This window comes from Cebus imitator, unplaced genomic scaffold, assembly GCF_001604975.1.
Source record: "Cebus imitator isolate Cc_AM_T3 unplaced genomic scaffold, Cebus_imitator-1.0 Scaffold162, whole genome shotgun sequence".
In the NCBI taxonomy this organism is placed as follows: domain Eukaryota; kingdom Metazoa; phylum Chordata; class Mammalia; order Primates; family Cebidae; genus Cebus; species Cebus imitator.
This window is the reverse complement of record NW_016107477.1, coordinates 4,155,078-4,172,601: the sequence shown is the minus strand read 5'-3', so window position 1 is coordinate 4,172,601 and position 17,524 is coordinate 4,155,078. Positions and strand designations below refer to the sequence as shown.

Below are 17,524 nucleotides of genomic sequence, written 5' to 3'. Positions count from 1 at the left end.
CTAATTTTTGTATTTTTAGGAGAGATGGGATTTCACCATGTTGGCCAGGTGGTCCTGAACTCCCAGCCTCAAGTGATCTGCCCACCTTGGCTCCCAAAGTGCTGGGATTATAGGCATGAATCACCACACCCAACCCTGAGTTTATTATGCTTTTATCATCACCTATCAAATGTTGATGTTAAAGTTGGTATTTAAATTTCAGATAATTAAATTTTTTTATGTTTCCCTTTTCAAGTATGGTCTGATATTTACATTCTAAATTGAATATTGAGTATTTACCACAGTTATTTAAATATCTTGTTTGTAATCAGTGTTTACTGCCAAAACTTTTATTTTATGACTTCATTTTTTTGTTCATAATTTGGCATCATTTCTTAAATCGGTGGGAGTACATTTACAATTTTTGTTGAACAAGTAAAATGTTATATTTAGAAAGTGTTTTCTTTCAATTGCCTTTCCTTGTGAAAGACAATTTAACTTTATTACATGAAAGCAGAGGGCCTCAAAACTATAAATGATCTATTGCTTTCTGGCAATGGCGGAGATTAAATGAGTAAAGTATGGTTTTTATTCCCTCATGTGTAATATAATATAAAAGTAACATTACTTAATTGCTTACAGGAATTTTTTTAAAGATTTTGTGAGGAAATGGCCATTTTTAAGACTGATAAAATTATTTTTCATTGAATTTTTCCTGAAATATGGTACATCCCTTCTACATAAAGATGACTTTTTTCAACACAGGAAAGGTTTTTCCTGTTATCTTAAAAAAAAAAAAAAAAAAAGGTGTGTTTAAAAAATAAAGAGAGAGAGAGAAATTGTCCTTCCCTGCAACAATGACCAGAGTTCAACCATTTAAATCACAAAAGTAAAATCATAAAGATGACTCGTTAATACCAGGACACCAAGTATTTGGTTAGTAGCTCTGTAAATTATAAAAGAACGAAAAAAAGTCAGAGTAGCAGTGGTGGTAGCTATGCATGGGGAGAGGTTCTGCAGCAAGCTTAAAAGTAATAAAGGAACAGTTCAGCAATTTATAGAAAACATAAATGGGGCATTGTCATTATGACTCCATTTATACAGGGCATATGTAAAAAATAGCCCTAAGTTACCAACTTCATCATTCTTAAACATTCTTTCTAGTAACAGCTAGCCAGCATTATTCTAAGATATTCAAACATTTTATATATTATAAATGAATCCAGAATGTTCTGTCAAGTATCATGTCAAACAGTTGAATGTAGGTTATCTGAAACAAACCTGTGTAACTTTCATCATCATCAGATAAAGGCACCTCTCTTTTTAGTAGCAACTCCAACTCCTCTGTTTCTGCTACATCCACTGGACGCTCCCCATGTTTATTAGCTTGAAATGGATTTCCACCATGACGAAGTAACAGCTTTACTATCTGCAACAAAAAAATGCAGGCAGGCTTAGACCCTTCACAGATTGTATCGCTGCACCCATTCTCTTGATAATAAATACTTAATAGTATCCATCTCATTGTTAATCTCCTTTACTCTGTATCCATTCCTCAGTATCTACTCTAAACCCTTATTCTCTTCAAGATCCAATTTCACTGACACTACCCTATCTAATGACCTTAACCTCTACAAAAATATTTCCTCCTCAAAAATTAGTACTTAATCTCATCATTTTTCATCCTGTTTCAGCATAAAGTCTACAAGTATTGAGAACCTATAATAACTATAGTTATTATAGGTTCTGCTAATAAACCAATGAATAACAAGTTCCCCAGCCTCTTAGAATATATATCCTAGAAAAAGTTTCAAAGAAGTATTTCCCTTCTGCTTTAGGCTAATAACCCTGTCAATGCTGTTAATCTTAACTTTATTTCCCATAGCCTTAGGGAAACTCTACTTCCCATTCCCTTAGGAATTTTAAGTATCATGAATTTTGAAGCTTAAACTTCAAGACCCATCACTTTCATGAGTCCCTTACAGGAGGATGCTGTATCTAATTTTGTCCTCATCATTTTGAAAGGTCTGCTCTCCTTCTCTAACAAATTACACAGGCTTCAAGTTCCATATAACCAGAATCTGCCCTGTTAGTTATTATTTGTTTCTTCTTCATATCCTCTTCCTTTCATAGTTTTTTTTCTTTTGGAGACAAAGTTTCAATCTTGTTGTCCAGGCTGGAGTGCAACGGCATGATCTCAGCTCACCACAACCTCTGCCTCCTGGGTTCAAGCAATTCTCCTGTCTCAGCCTCCTGAGTAGCTGGGATTACGGGCATGCGCCACCACACCCGGCTGATTTTTTGTATTTTTAGTAGAGATGGGGTTTCTCCATTTTGGTTAGGCTGGTCTCGAACTCCTGACCTGCAGTAATCTGCCCACCTCGGCCTTTCAAAGTGCTGGGATTACAGGTGTGAGCCACCGCGCCCAGCCTTCCTTTCATAGTTTTAACCTCTTTTTGACTGGCTCCTTTCCAGAAGCCAATCTTTCCACAGTTCATATTTCTTGCACCTTAAAGGCATTAAATAAATGAAACATGGACAAAACAAGAAACTTTGTTGAAACCTATATCCTCCTCCCCTAGCTAACCTTTCTTCTTCACTGTCAATCTCCTGAAAAGACATTTGCCCTTGTAGCTGTGACTTACTGGCCTTTCATTCTTTCACCTACCACTCTGCTACCATTGATCTTATGAAATGGCTCTTTTAAGACCTGAAAAGATCTAAACCAATGATGGTTTCCCTATGACTCTGCCCTTAATATACTTTCTTATGTTCTAATATATATCATCTCTTTGGAGAACTTACCCACTCTAATGTGATGACAATTATATGATCCATCCATTCAATCTCGTCCGCTTTCTCTCTCAGCCCTCTTAAGCTCCAAATGCACATTCAAATACTCACTAGATACATCCAACCGATTGTATTTGTATTTTAATACAAAAGCATAAAGCCAACAGGACTCAAATGGAGCTCACTAAACTTGTACTATTCTTTTATTTATTTCTATTCTCAAAAACTGGCAACAAAATCTACCCAGTCACTAAAGCCTTGAAGCCAGTACTTGAAAGCCATAATCAATTCTTTTTTTTCACTCATACTCTACATTAAAGAAGTAGTCAGGTGTTATTGATTCTTCTCGTTTTGATAGTTTGTGTATTTCCATTAACACTGGTGTGTTCTATTATACATAAACCTATACTACAATTCATTAACCCATTTCCCCCCTTGGACTATAAGCTTCATATAGAATCAAGTCTTTATTCATCTCTGTATTCCGAGCACATAACTATAATGTTTTCTGGTACTTAGAAAATACATCAAACCTTAAAAAATATTTAAATGATTAACAAGAAACAGATGAATATTAACTGCATTTGCCATTAAAGAAACAATTTAAAACAAGATGCCAAAATCAGAAATTTGTAACAAATCATTTAAGAATAATGATTCGCAATAAATTTAATAAAGAAAATATTTTTTTTCTAGATTACTGCGGAAAATTTGAAATGTAATAATGTATAAGGAAAACAAATTACTCATGATACCAACTGTTAACTGCTTAATTTTTATCAAATTACACATCCTTATGATTTTAAAAGATCAACTAGCTTTCCAAGTCTGCTGATGAAGAACAATTGCCCCAGCCATCTACCAGGGTGACAGAGGTACAATTACTGGACTGTGAAAGATTGCGGAGATGATGAGAGGACTAAAAAACCTTTGATCTAATATTTGTTTCCAGTCATATCTTAAGAAGCACTTCCAGAGGTCATTGGTGCTATCAATTTGTAAGCTTTTTTCTTTCTAGGATTCTGTGTTGTAATGGCTTTGGTTTCAATTTTCCTGTCTCTTTTAAATCAGAGGTGGGCAAATTATGACCCATGGAACAATCTGATCTAACAGCTAAGAATAGTTTTTATATTTTTAAAGGACTGTTGAAGGAGAAGAGAATAGAAGACGAAGGAGGTAGGAAGAGGCAGAGGAGGGAGCTTGTGGCCTCCAAAGCCTAAAATATTTACTATCTGGCCTTTCATTGAAAAAAAATTGTCAAGTCCTGTTTTACGTCAGTATCTGCTAATTTCTCCAATTTTCACTTTCCAAAATATTTGTTTCTTCTGTTCTTTGCCCTTGTGGGTTTATGTCCTTTGAAACTTCCCCTTACAGTTATTTTAGGGATTTGAGAAAGTAACTGAAATAAAAATCTTCTAGTCATTATAAATAATACTGCAGTGGATATCTTTATGAGTTGAAATGTTTCCAATTTTAGGCTTATTTCCTTAGACTAGAGCCCCAGAATAAGAAAACAGAATAAAGAATTTTGATATTGCTGAAAGCTTTCTATTTCCATCAGGAATACATCAATACTTATTACATGACTATGATGAGTCAGGTATGGCTGGTTAATTCACATGTTAACAAACACCCTAAGTGAAATAATCAACATTTTACAGATCATTCTCAAGTGCAAATAATTGTTCTTAAAGTTGCTTAAAACATAACAGTCAACAAATCAAAAGTAGGAAAAAATGACAAAAAAAAAATGATAGGTATCTAAAATAGAACTAGAAATAAGACTAGTATTTAAAATGTGTATTATGGTGAGGTGTGGTGGCTCACACCTGTAAGCCCAATAGTTTGGGAGCCTGAGGTGGGAGGATCGCTAGAGCTCATGAGTTCAAGACTAGCCTGAACAACACAGGGTCTCCACAAAAAAATTTAAAAAGTAGCCTAGCATGGAGGTGCATGCCTGTAGTCCAGCTACTGAGGAAGCTGAAGCAAGAGGATCGCTTGACCCCAGGCAGTAAACTGTGATTATAGCACTATACTCTACTGTGGGTGGCACAGTGAGATGCTGTCTCAAAAAAATAAGTATATTATGAATTACTATACATTTGCAAACAAGAAGTCAAAAATTAGGTTCTTAGTAAGCTATGTTCATCCTCTTTAAATAATTTAGACCTGGCTCCAGAACTGTTATATTTATGCTTTTCCCATCTTAGAAATGCTTTATGGATGGCTGAAGTTGTCATGACTATTAATGAAAGAAAGAAATCTAATTATTTGGGAGGGGTTTAGAATACATATTACAGATACAGAAAAATGAATTTTTGGTGGCTCTCATTCCTCCTCCTAAGGCACAAGTAAAAGGAACAAGGAAAAAATAGCTCTTGAATTGTGACTCCTACTATCCTAGGCATGTTGGTATGAAGAAAAGCAAAGGTCCCTTGAAGATAGCATGCCAATCTCCCTCTGGGAAGAGACTAGAAATAGTGTGAGTCCTCATAAGTTCATGAGCTCAAAAAGTCAGGTTCTGGAAATATTCTGCAGCTATGTGCATATTTAAAAACTTGTGTGCAGCCAGGCCACAGTGGTTCACACCTGTAATCCCAGCACTTTGAGAGCCTGAGGCGGGTGGATCATGAGGTCAGGAGTTTGAGACCAGCCTGACCAACATGGTGAAACCCTAGCTCTACTAAAAACACAAAAATCAGCCAGGCATGGCGGCGCATGCGCCTGTAATCCCAGCTACTCAGGAGGCTAAAGCAGGAGAATCGCTTGGACCTGGGAGGTGGTGGTTGCAGTTAGCCAAGATCGCGCCACTGCACTCCAGCCTGGGCGACAGAGCGAGACTCTGTCTCAAAATAAAAAAAAAATAAAAAAATAGAAAACAAACAAAAACTTGTGTTCACAGAAACCATGTCTTAGTCACAGGCATAATTCTTTAAAATTATACTTAGAAATCAGGAAACCTTTATTACCATATTCAAAGGAAAATTATCCATTCCTGGTAAACTATCATAATACTTTTTTTTAAAGGGTAAGATTTAAAATATCAAAGACAGAAAATAAGTCAGTTTCTGATAAATTCAGAGGAAACGGCAATTTACCCTCCATGTGGTCAGGCCTGATGGATTTAAGTTTTGTCATTCTGCCTATCCTCAGTCACTTATCCATTCACCTGCCTATCCATATACCTACACATGCATCCATGTCGGGTTTACTGAACATCTCTAGGTGATAAACAGTTTCAGAGTAAGTAACCGAAAACAACACAAAATGCCAGTATGCATGGTAGTATTTGCAGTCTAGTGCAGGAAACATGGCACTAGACAAGAATATCAGTAAAAAATAATGTAGTAAATACTGTGATATAAGATTTGTACAAATTGCCAAAGGAGCACAGAGGAAAGAATTGATCATGGGTAAGCAAGAATCAGTTTAGAAAAATTATTTAATAGGCTACATTTTTCTTCAAAGTAAGATTTCTTTACTGAGAAATATGAAAAAAATATCTTACAAAAATGTAATTGAGAAAAATAGCATTTTTAATTTCTGAATTTTAGGTGTATTTGACTGCACTCATAAAGTCAGCTTTTTAATTTTTTATCCAATATTTCTACAATATCTTAAATTTCAATGTGCATTTATATGTAGTGTCTTTTTTTCCTTTAAAATATCCATTTTTAACAAATATTATTCATCATATAATTTAAAGATGAGGAAACGGAGGTTGAGAGGAGGGAAGTAACCCATTCAAGATTACACAGCTAGCCAGAACTGCACTTGTATCTATCTTTATTCCAAATTCTATTTTTGTCTCAACTAAAGTAAAATGCCTTTCAAAAGATAGGCAATGCAATATTGTACAATTTTTACTATATATAAAGACTGCCTTAACACATCCAATTGGCTTATAAAAGAATGCCTTGAAATAAAAATACTGCCAAACTAATCAACCGTCAAATTAAATGGGTTTTATGAAAAGAAAATGCTAAATCTGAATATGAACTAAAAGTTAGAAAGTAGAAAAAAGGGAAAACAAAATATAGATGAGTTGATCAAGCAATGAGTGGAAGATGACACAAGATCATATGATTAAGAAGTTAATGAAATTACTTGGGGTTGAATTTATATTTTGAAAATGTGTACTATTGATTTTTTTCTATCATACTTACATCTCTGTGCCCACTACTAGCAGAATCATGGAGTGGAGTGTCATCATCTAATCCTTGTGTGTTAACATCTGCTCCAGCTGCTATAAGTATCTTAGCAACATCATAATATCCAACATTGCAAGCTTCATGCAGTGGTGTCCAACCTAAAGTCAGATTATTAATTTAACATGATTCACTTGCGCTAATTCAAAATATATGCTTTTCATATACATACCTATGTGTGACATACCAATTATAAAACTGCACATAGTGCAAAAGAAAAAGGAGTGAAGACGCAGCTACTAAAAATAAACACCTAAGAACGACACCAATTTACTGAAAGTTCATTCAAAATATTCCTGTTGACCCTTGAACAAGGTGAAGGTTAGGGGTGTTAACCCCACGCAGTCAAAAATCCACATATAACTTTTGACTGCCCCAAACTTAACTATTAATAGCCTACTATTAACTGGAAGCCTTACCAGTAACATGAACAGTTGACTAACACATATTTTGTATATGTATTATATACTCTATTCTTACAATAAAGCAAGCTAGAGAAAAATTATTTAATAAAATCATAAGAAAAATATTATTCATTAAATAGGAGTGGATTGTCAAAAAGGTCATCTTCATCAGCTTCACGTTGAGTAGGCCGAGAAGGAGGCAGAAGAGGGGTTGGTTGGTCTTGCTGTCTCAGGGGTGGCAGAGGGAGAAGAGGTAAAAGTAAAGATGGGAGAAGCAGGCACATTTGGTGTAACTTTACAAAAATACACTGTAATTTGTGTCTTTTTGCTTTTTGATTTCTCTAAAAATGTTTTAATACAGTGCCACCATTCTCTTTCTGATGTTTGCTCTAGTTTCAGTGCCTGGATCATAAAAGGGTTCATATTAAAAAAAAAAAAAAAANTTCATATTAAAAAAAAAAAAAAAGTCAAAGTAGCCTTAAATTATTGGAACCCTCTAAGGTCAATCTGTTTTCCAGCATGGCTTCTTCTAAGTCCTCTTCCTCAACACCTGAAACTGTTTTTGAAGCACTCAGCTCCATCAAGTAATCTATTAATACCTCTGATGTAGTATCTACTAGCTCTTCAATTTCTCTAATATCCAGATTTTAAGGTTTTTCACCCCCCACCTTTTTTTTTGCCATATCCACAATCTCTTTCATGGTTTCCCTGACTGGTTCTGTGGAAAATCCTGTGAAGTCATACACAACATATGGACAGTTTTCTCCAGGAGACAGCTTTCACAGCTTTTTAACAATGATGGCATCTTCAACGGTGTCTTCTTTCCAGACTTTCATGACGTTCTATAGGAGTTATCTTCTATAGCATTGACAATCCTTTCCCCGGAGTACATGTGTAAGGAGGCTTAAAGTTCCTTATGATCCTCTAATTAGAAGCTGGTTTAGAAACAGTGTGTTTGTATAGCACTTCAATGCCTTTGGTGTTGAATTCACAGGGTTCTGAGTGGCCAGAAGACACTAAAAGACAGCTTCCTTCCTGGCAAAGTACTTCCTGACTTCAGGAAGAAATAGATGACATCAATTCAGAAAAGAGTTCTCACAGTCCAGGCCTTCTTGTTCTACAACCAAAAGACTAGCAGCTGGATTTATCTTTTCCTTTTGAGGTTCAGGGGGCAGTCCTGATCATAAACCCAACTGTATTTACATAAAACAGCGAAGTTAGCCAATCTTTTACAGCCCTAAATCTTGGTGCTTGCTTCTCTTCCTTACTAATAAATGTACTTTGTGGATTTTTCTTTTTCCCAGGGTTACTTCTGTTCACATTAAAAAACTGTTCAGGCAGATATCCTTTCTTCTCACTGATTTTCTTAATGGTATCTGGGAATTCATCTGCTGCCTATCAGTGGGCAGAAGTTGCTTCTCCTGTTATCTTGACATTTTTAAAGCCAAATCTTGTTCTAAAATTATTAAACCATCCTTTGCAGGCATTAAGTTCCCCAGCTTTGGATCCTTCACCTTCCTTAAAACTGTTGTATAATACCTCATGCTTTCTTGAATCATATTAGAGTCCATATGTATGTGTTTTTTATAGCAATCCTACATCCACATAAAAGCTGCATGAGATAAAAGAATGTTTTGCAAAAAAGTGCAAGGTTTTCAAACCCACTAGCATAGCTGTGGCAATGGCTTTACACATTTCTTTTTCTTTTTTCCAGTGGTCCTTATGCTGGATTCATTTATCTTGAAATAGTAGGAAACCATAGCTACAGACCTTAATTTACAGACATTTTCAAGCAATTCAATTTTTTCTTTTAATGTCATAACTTTTCTGTTTCTTAGGAGCACTTCCAGTATCACTAGTAGCACTTAAAATGGGTCCCCTGGTGTTATTCAAAGCTTACAGTATTCTACTAAACACGATGAAAAACAGGCAAGAATCACACATTTCACTGTGGTACACAACTTACTGGAGAGATGAACTGCTTATGGGAGATAATTTGTGTTAGTCACATGGTGTTTCAAGCAAATACTCCCAACATCTGAGCTCACCACAATGGCAACAGGAGGTAGCTATGCAATTATTACAGGAGTAAAACATGTACTACAGTAAATTTTATGCAGTTATGATTTAATACTGCATCTTTACATTTATTTACATTTCTCCTGACTCTGAATGGTGCCATGTATAGCCTATGTTTGTATACATATATTGTAACTTTTTAGAACAGATTTGTGTATATTTTATGGGAGTAAGTGATAGAATAGACTAGTATCTAGGTATCTTTTATGCACTCATATTTAATTTTTTCTAGTTTTTCAATATTTCTAGGCAATGCAGTTCATCTGAGTTTTTCCAAATTGTTCTGAATAAAAAAAAAAAAAAAAAGTCCAAAATATTTACTGAAAAAATCCACAAATAAGAGGACCTACACAGTTCAAGGGTCAATGGTATTTCCACTGTGCTAAATTATTACACAAAAGTATTAAATACTTAAGCTTCCCAATAAATGTAAGTTTGATATAATTAATAATCATTTAAACTATGAAAAAGAATTTTAAAGAGGCAAAATATTAATAAGCTTGATTAGTGTCTTTCAGTAAACAAAAATCCTGATGCTTAGGGCTTTATTCTGTTGATACAATATTTCCTGGACTTAATACTTATTTTATCTAAAATAGACTTATCTTAATTACTTTTGTACTAAAAAAGTTACATGTTCACAAAAGAAATATTAGATAACTTAAAAATACAAAGAAAATAAACACGGTCCATAATCTCACCACCCAGATATAATAATTTGAAGAATCCAACATAATATCTACTAGCTGTCTCTCCCACATATTTATAAAACTTAGGTAACAACCTGCTTCCTCTACTTACTAAAGTGAAAATAATTCCCTATGTCATTATAATTTTCTACAACATAGTATTGTACTAAGATAACATAATTTACTTCAAAGAGCTCCTATTACTAAGGATACAGACTGCTAGTTTTTAATTAGAAACAATGCTGTAACAAGTATCCTTACAACTAAGTCTTCATGCGCATCCATGATTAGCTATTTAAAATAAATCCTTGGAAGTGAAATTGTCAGATGAAAGAAATATTTTTTAGGTTTCTGATAAATGATGTCAAGTTTTCCTCTAGAATAAATGCCATGCATTTAAAGTCTCATTCTTTAAAGTAGATACTGTGTATCGCACCTTTTCCCCACTCATACCAAATAAAGACATAAATTCCAGGTATATTATAATAGTGCTACATGTAAAAACAAAACAAAACAAAATTTGAAAAACATAAAATACAGGAATAGTTTTGATATAGAGAAAGAGAAGGCCTTCTTAAATAAAATACCAAACCAAGAACCCATAACGTTCAATTGAAATGATACATAAAAGATGAAAATGTTAGTACAATAAGCACTGTAATGAGTATTTATTCAACATAAGCCACAGACCGTGAAAATATTTATACATTATCTTGATAGAGAAAATCTAGACTAAATAAAGGCTACTGTAGGTTAAAAACAATACTAAACCAAAAGAAAATAAGCAAAGCAGTGGATCCAGCAATTCATAAAATACACATAAGTTTATAATAAACATAAGAAGAAATGTTTACTATCACTACTAATCATGAAAATCCAAATTAAGATTATTTTTTCATTCATCAGATTCTTAATAATTAAAAGTTAATAACATTCAGTTTTAGTGAAGATATGAGGAAAATGGCTCTTTCATATACTTTTGGTGGTAGTATGAACTGATACAGGATTTTGGGGGGGCAATTCCATTATTTCAGAAATTTAAAATATGTATCCCCGTTAATTTAGCGATTTCACTTCTACTGAAATACTTCCATAAACATAAACAAAGATGTTTTTGGGTATTTACTACAGTGCTGCCTATGGAACGCTATACTAGAAAATATTATGCAGCTATTAAAAATTAATGAAGTAGGCATACCTGTATTTACTAATAGAAATATCTGTAAGATATTAAGGCAGGTTGATACAGATAGAACAATTTCATTTTAAAAAGCCTGTAAGTAAATATTTACTTTATACATATATAATAAAAAATTAACTGAAACAGTAACCTCCAAAGTGTTCAACAGTTCTACGGAACAGAAAGAACTTGTGTGGGAGGGAGGGTAGGGAGGGAGAGTACGTTGTGTAGTATGTGAAATTAAAGATAATTTCTGTACTGTTCTCGATATACTTTTGTTGTTTGAATTATTTACAGTAAGAATCTACTGGTATGCTATTTGAATCCTGAAAATGAAATTAACACCACCACACTCTTACAGTCCTCATGGTTCAAGTTAATAAATGTTTTTAAAATGCTTATGAACAAATTACTTTGAAACATTATATAACAATTTCATCTAGGACAAAACCTAACTTGGATAAAGAACTATATGTAAGTAATATGTGAACTAAAGTATAAGTTTAGTATGTAAAAATATGAGTAATTATTGACATGGAATTGTAGCAGAGATTAGGGTTTTTATGTACACTCTCCACAAATTCTGTAATAAAGAATATTTTAGAACTCTTTCATTTCAGCAACAAAAGGGATAAAAGAACGTGGATTAAACTGTAACCAGGATCTGTTTAAATTTTAGTGTCTGATAGTGGGTCTTGAATTACTAGTCTTACCTGCAAAATCTTTCACATTCACATTTGCCCCTAAACTTATTAATTCTTTAACTTGTTTCACATCTCCTCGAATAGCAGCCATGTGTAAGGGAGTTTCACCACGTTCATTTCTTTTATTAACTTTATCTTTCTGACGAGATGAAGAACTGGGAGTTTTCTTTTGGGCAGGTGTTGTTTGTGATGGATGACTTGGTGTGGAATCTGCAAGAAACAAGAAAGTTAGCAGAAGTTCTAGGCTAAATATTTTCCTGGAACACAAGGAATACCTTCTCACTCTAACAACCTAAACCTTGATTTGAATGATACATTAATGGCCCAAATACACAGAGGAGATCTTCCCTTAGGGTTATCAAATATTATGAGCCAATTTAAAAAAGTGTTAACTCATAAAATTGGTTTAAAATGATAAAGTATCAAATATGTACTCTAAAATGTTTGCTTAATGATAATGTGATGAACTTCAAAATATTTTTCCTAGGTATGTTATGCTATTATTCTAAGACCTAGAGGAAGTGAAATTGAAGCTACAGTCCACACTTCCAACTCAGACATAGCACTGCAGTTCTAGTCTTACATTATGTGCAAATCAAGGTCATTACGATTTTACTATGAAAATGAAAGTGAAGAGCTACAAAAAATAAGGGCAGTCTGGAAAAGGGCCTTTAAAAACTGTGCTTTGCCTTGACTCCCTTATTTTGATATTTGTTCTAGTTTCTGTATTTAAAAAAGTGAGGAAGTTAAATTAGATGATGCCAAAGGTCTCTCCAATTTCAAAACTACAAAAAGTTTTTTTGAATCCTTAATTAGGAATTCAAGACATACATACAGTGTTTACTCTGAAGATTTACAACTATTGAAAAGAAACTGCTCTAAGAGAAAAGAAATCTGTGAAAATTAACTTTTTACCAGTTTTAAAACCTAACATGATTAGAGCTCTAAGGCAGTACCATCCTTTCCTCAAAAAAAAAAAAAAAAAAAAAAAAATTCAAATGTTTATTTAAATTTTTTTTTTTTTTTGAGGCAGAGTCTCGTTCTGTCACCCCGGCTGGAGTACAGCAGCTCTATCTTGGCTCACTGCAAACTCTGTCTCCTGGGTTCGAGAAATTCCCCCACCTCAGCGTCCTCAGTGACTAAGATTACATGGGGAAGCATGCCGCCATGCCCAGCTAATTTTTGTATTTTTTAGTAGAGATGGGCTTTCACCATGTTGGCCAGGCTGGTCTCAAACTCCTTGCCTCAAATGATCTGCCTGCCTCGGCCTCCCAAAGTACTCAGATTACAGGCATGAGCCACCACGCCCAGACCTAACTTTTGGATTTTAAAGTACACTGTCTCAGTAATAGTTTCCTACCGAAGTTTTTCTAGAAACTTACACTCCCTAAGAGAAGGGCCTTATCTATCCTATTCATCACTGCTTAGAAGACTTCTTAGCACACAGTGGTATTCAATAAATATTTGTTGAATGAGTAAATTTTAATATAATCCTTAGTCAAATTATTTGTCAAGAGAATTTGCTTGCTGAATTTCTTAAAATTTGAAGACTTATCTAATGGATAAAACAACCATAAACTCCAAGTATATCTACATGATGGCAAACAGCTTGATATTTAAAAAGCTTTCCATTCTAATTCTATACATATTAATACAGACAGTGGACTAAGAATCACCCTTAAAAGGACCAACTGCAGAACAGTGTTACAGTATACTGCCCCAGAAATATAGATAAGAAACTGTTAATAGTGGTCAACTCTTGAAGGGAGGTCACTGGAGATGAAAGATATTTATTTTTTGTCTGTCATATTAAACTTTTAAGAAGGACAAAGGCTCATGTTATTTTAAAAAATGTCTTTCCATTTAACTATTAAATCAGACTCAAAGTCAAAACTTCACAGAAAGAGGCAAAGTTTTTACATGGTAAAATATCTTTAATTTGGCCACAGACAGTCCCAAGTTAGAGGTGGAAAAAAGGTAGGAGTAACCACAACATACTCCATTAAAAGCAGGAAGCCCTAAAATGTTTTTTAGCAGTGACAGATATTAGATACATTCATGCTTTGAAATTACGATACTTAGAAACTCTTAAGAATTTAACTATGTTGTCCCATTTTTTTTTTTAAAGAGGCAATACAGGAAAAAACTCACTGAAAAAATTATCTTTTTCAATGCATTTCAACATGATCTATTATGTAACCCAGTGTCTTATAAAATTCCTTTGAATTCAGGGCCAAAAGAAATTTTCTCCAGACAAAAGTGATTTACTTTCCTGAATCAGTCAATGAGAACTATGTAACTCAAAATTTTTCTTTTGTACTTTTAGTTGCCAGCATGCATAGGTAAGTTCAATGTGACTAGTAATCATCTCAGGCCAGTTGTTTGGATTTTATCTACCTTTTTAGCAACCTTTTATAAATTAGCACATTTTTTGGTTTGTTCCCTTATTGTTTTTGTCCTGCTAGTAAGTCATCATCAATTATTTTTGGAGCACACAGCATATATATAAACACACATACATGTGGCACAACGCCTTAACTGAAAGTGTGACACAAAATACAAGATAAACATACTGCTGACATTTTTCCTTATAAAAGAATTCAGATCTTAATAAAATACAGATTATGCACAGTGTAAAGAGTCTACTCTTGTATAGCTTCTACTTTAGCAGAGGATACAAATGATAAACTGTCACACAAACAATATCATAAAATTACCACTAACTTACAAGTAATTCTGATTAAATTCAAGAAATAACAAAAATTAAAAGTAGTTAAAATAATTGTTAAGACAAGGTTTCAGGTGCCTGAGGAAAACCAAGGATACACATTAACTCAATGATGGTAGGTATCACCTGGACTGTTGTCTCTTGCCGTCATCTGCATAAGAAGTGCCATCTGTTTTCGCTCAGAGAGTGGATAACCAAAAAGAATGCTGACTGGTGTGGATTTCTTATTTCCAGCTTCTTTTTTTGTTTTCTTCTTTTCTGGACCTTCTTTCTCTGGAATTATTAATAAATATGTAAGAATTTGAAGCCAATCCAAGTATTAAAAAGCAAATGTAAGATGATTTGATAGATGCTATACATATATATGAGAAACGTGTATGATATATGAACTAGTAATAGCCAGACAAAAGCACAATGGTTTTTATATTACATAAACAATTTTCTTTCTGATGGCTTTGAAAACAACATATTCTTAATTCTATCATTTCCAGAAAATTAGTAACACTTGGAAATTTATTACTAGCAAAATTTTACCTTAATGAGTTGTTTTAGTAAAATTTAATTCCTTGATAACACTGCAGACATTCCTTAGTATTACATCTCTGAAACCTCTTTTATTCATTATAACTTTATTTGTAATTGCTGATAAGCCTAAATAGCAATGCTCCTTCAAATTACTTAATTTCAGCAATGATTTATACAATCTTCCAACAAGGGAAATATTTAGGGCAAGTCTCATCACACAGAGTAACTATTGAAAAAAATTACCAAATCATTTTATTCCAGTCATAGGATAGCTGAACATGAAATGACATTAATCAAAGTTAAGAATGAGCAAATAATAGATTCTGTGTGGCTATGGGTTAACAGATCTTGCAAAGATCCAAAAATTTTCAAAGACCTTTTCAAAGAGATCTGATCCATCATAAAGTTAGCTCTCAGATTGAACTATCTGGGAAACTCATTAGCAACGAAGCCTGCATTCCCCATTAAGGGTCAGAAAATTCATACTGAACTGAATTTTGTAAGTAAGAGATACAGATGTTTGTCTTTTATGTAAGACTTCTTTGCGAGTTAATGCAGGTGCTCTGTGCAACGAAATACAGAGATCTGGCTATTACCTGTCCAGGCATCTATTTCTTGGGAAACCCTACACAAATATCTGGAATTTATTGATCCAGGTTTGAGGGTACCTGCAACGAGGAGCTGCAAACATAAATAATATTTAAAAATAGCAAAAATGGGAGAAGGGAAGGCTTAGTTGTCAAAACATCGTCTTTTTTTCAAGCAGGTAAGAACAGCAGCTAAAATAAAAGATAAGCATGTATTAATCTAGCAAGTGTAAAGAAACTAATTAAAACCTGATATTAGCAGGCAAAAGAAATTAAAGTAGTAATTGTTCCAGTGTGCCACTTAATTAGGATAAACTGTCACCTTTACAGCTGAGAAAAATCGGAGGTCCTAATATTTAAAAACTCTGCTGCCCACAAATCTTTCAAAAATTATTTCCTAAAATGTCCATTTTCTTGAATATTTGATTTTGCATAAAAACAAAATTTCAAGACTTATTTAAATCAACTGTATTTTTTCCAGTATAATCTTTTGTTTTCATATTTCTTATTATCATTAATGATCCAATTTAGTATAAATCCAATCTCAGCACAGTTATTTTCCTAACTTATGCTATCTTATAAAGCCCTAAACAGGTCTTTGAAGAAGCCAATTTTTTCTTGAAGCATATATGGAGTCCTTCTCTTAATTTTCTGTGTTTCTTGGTTCTCCGGTATTTAATAAGGAAACACAATTGTTATTGTTTTAATGGTTTTCTATTTGAATAACAAATCTTTATAATGAATATTTCTCTTCTAAAATTAATGTTTGACATTATGAAATTTTTTAGAAAAGATGTTTCAAAGATAAGAAATAAAATCTAGTAATCAGAGGAAACAAAAAATGCTTAGCATCTCTCCTCAAAATATTGTCTAAATATTGGGGAAAATTTTGCATTTTTGTTTGCAAAACAATTGCCTTTTTTGTTTTGACTGTATTTTAACACAAGGTTTTTAAAAAGCCACTCTAACGTGATAAAGTAATGCATACCCAGGCAACAGTAAAAAGATACCTATAAATGGTATCATTAGAATTCCATGGTGCCAAATATTCAAAGATGTAATTATTTTGGAAAGAAATAAACAAATTGAATATATTCCAAATATTTAAAGCAAAAATTTGAATCAGATGCTAGCATCCAATATAAACTCTATTTTCTTTGAGGTGTCATAGTCATATGTCTGAGTTCATATTCTGCATGAGACAGGAAACTAAGTCAACAGCAGCTGGTATAAGGTAGCTAGGATAGAGACAACCATGCTGTTTGTCAAAACTGTGTTAAGACTAGTATGTCCCAAAATATGTGTTTTCAAGTTTAAAGCAGTCAACAAGACTATCTGGGATTTGTCCTGTAAATAATTTGCTTCCTCTGACCCATCATAAGTAAAAAATAATAATATACTACATATTTGATAAAGAGTTAGCTACTTCTCCTGTCAGGAAGGTGACTAAATAATACTTCAAAAAAAACAGTTAGCTAATTCTCAAGATTCAGTACCGGCCGGGCGCGGTGGCTCATGCCTGTAATCCCAGCACTTTGGGAGGCCGAGGCGGGTGGATCACGAGGTCAAGAGATTGAGACCATCGTGGTCAACATGGTGAAACCCCATCTCTACTAAAAATAAAAAAATTCAGTTGGGCATGGTGGCG

General features: G+C 33.7%; 1 protein-coding gene across 11 annotated transcripts in view; it reads right to left on the bottom strand.

Annotated features, from left to right (window-relative positions):
• Positions 1–17,524, bottom strand: part of ANKRD12 (ankyrin repeat domain 12) — a 155,442-nt gene that overhangs the window by 69,278 nt on the left and 68,640 nt on the right. For 7 of the 11 annotated variants that reach the window (XM_017543936.2, XM_017543931.2, XM_017543933.2 and 4 more), the window contains 4 exons: positions 14,891–15,037; positions 12,046–12,246; positions 6,939–7,081; positions 1,261–1,408 (listed from right to left, as the gene is read on the bottom strand). In XM_017543936.2, coding sequence (XP_017399425.1) covers positions 1,261–1,408; positions 6,939–7,081; positions 12,046–12,246; positions 14,891–15,037 — 639 coding nt within the window. Of the gene's footprint in view, positions 1–1,260; positions 1,409–6,938; positions 7,082–12,045; positions 12,247–14,890; positions 15,038–17,524 lie in introns of those variants that run through there. The other 4 variants (XM_017543939.2, XM_037744043.1, XM_037744044.1 and 1 more) reach the window with 2 other exon arrangements.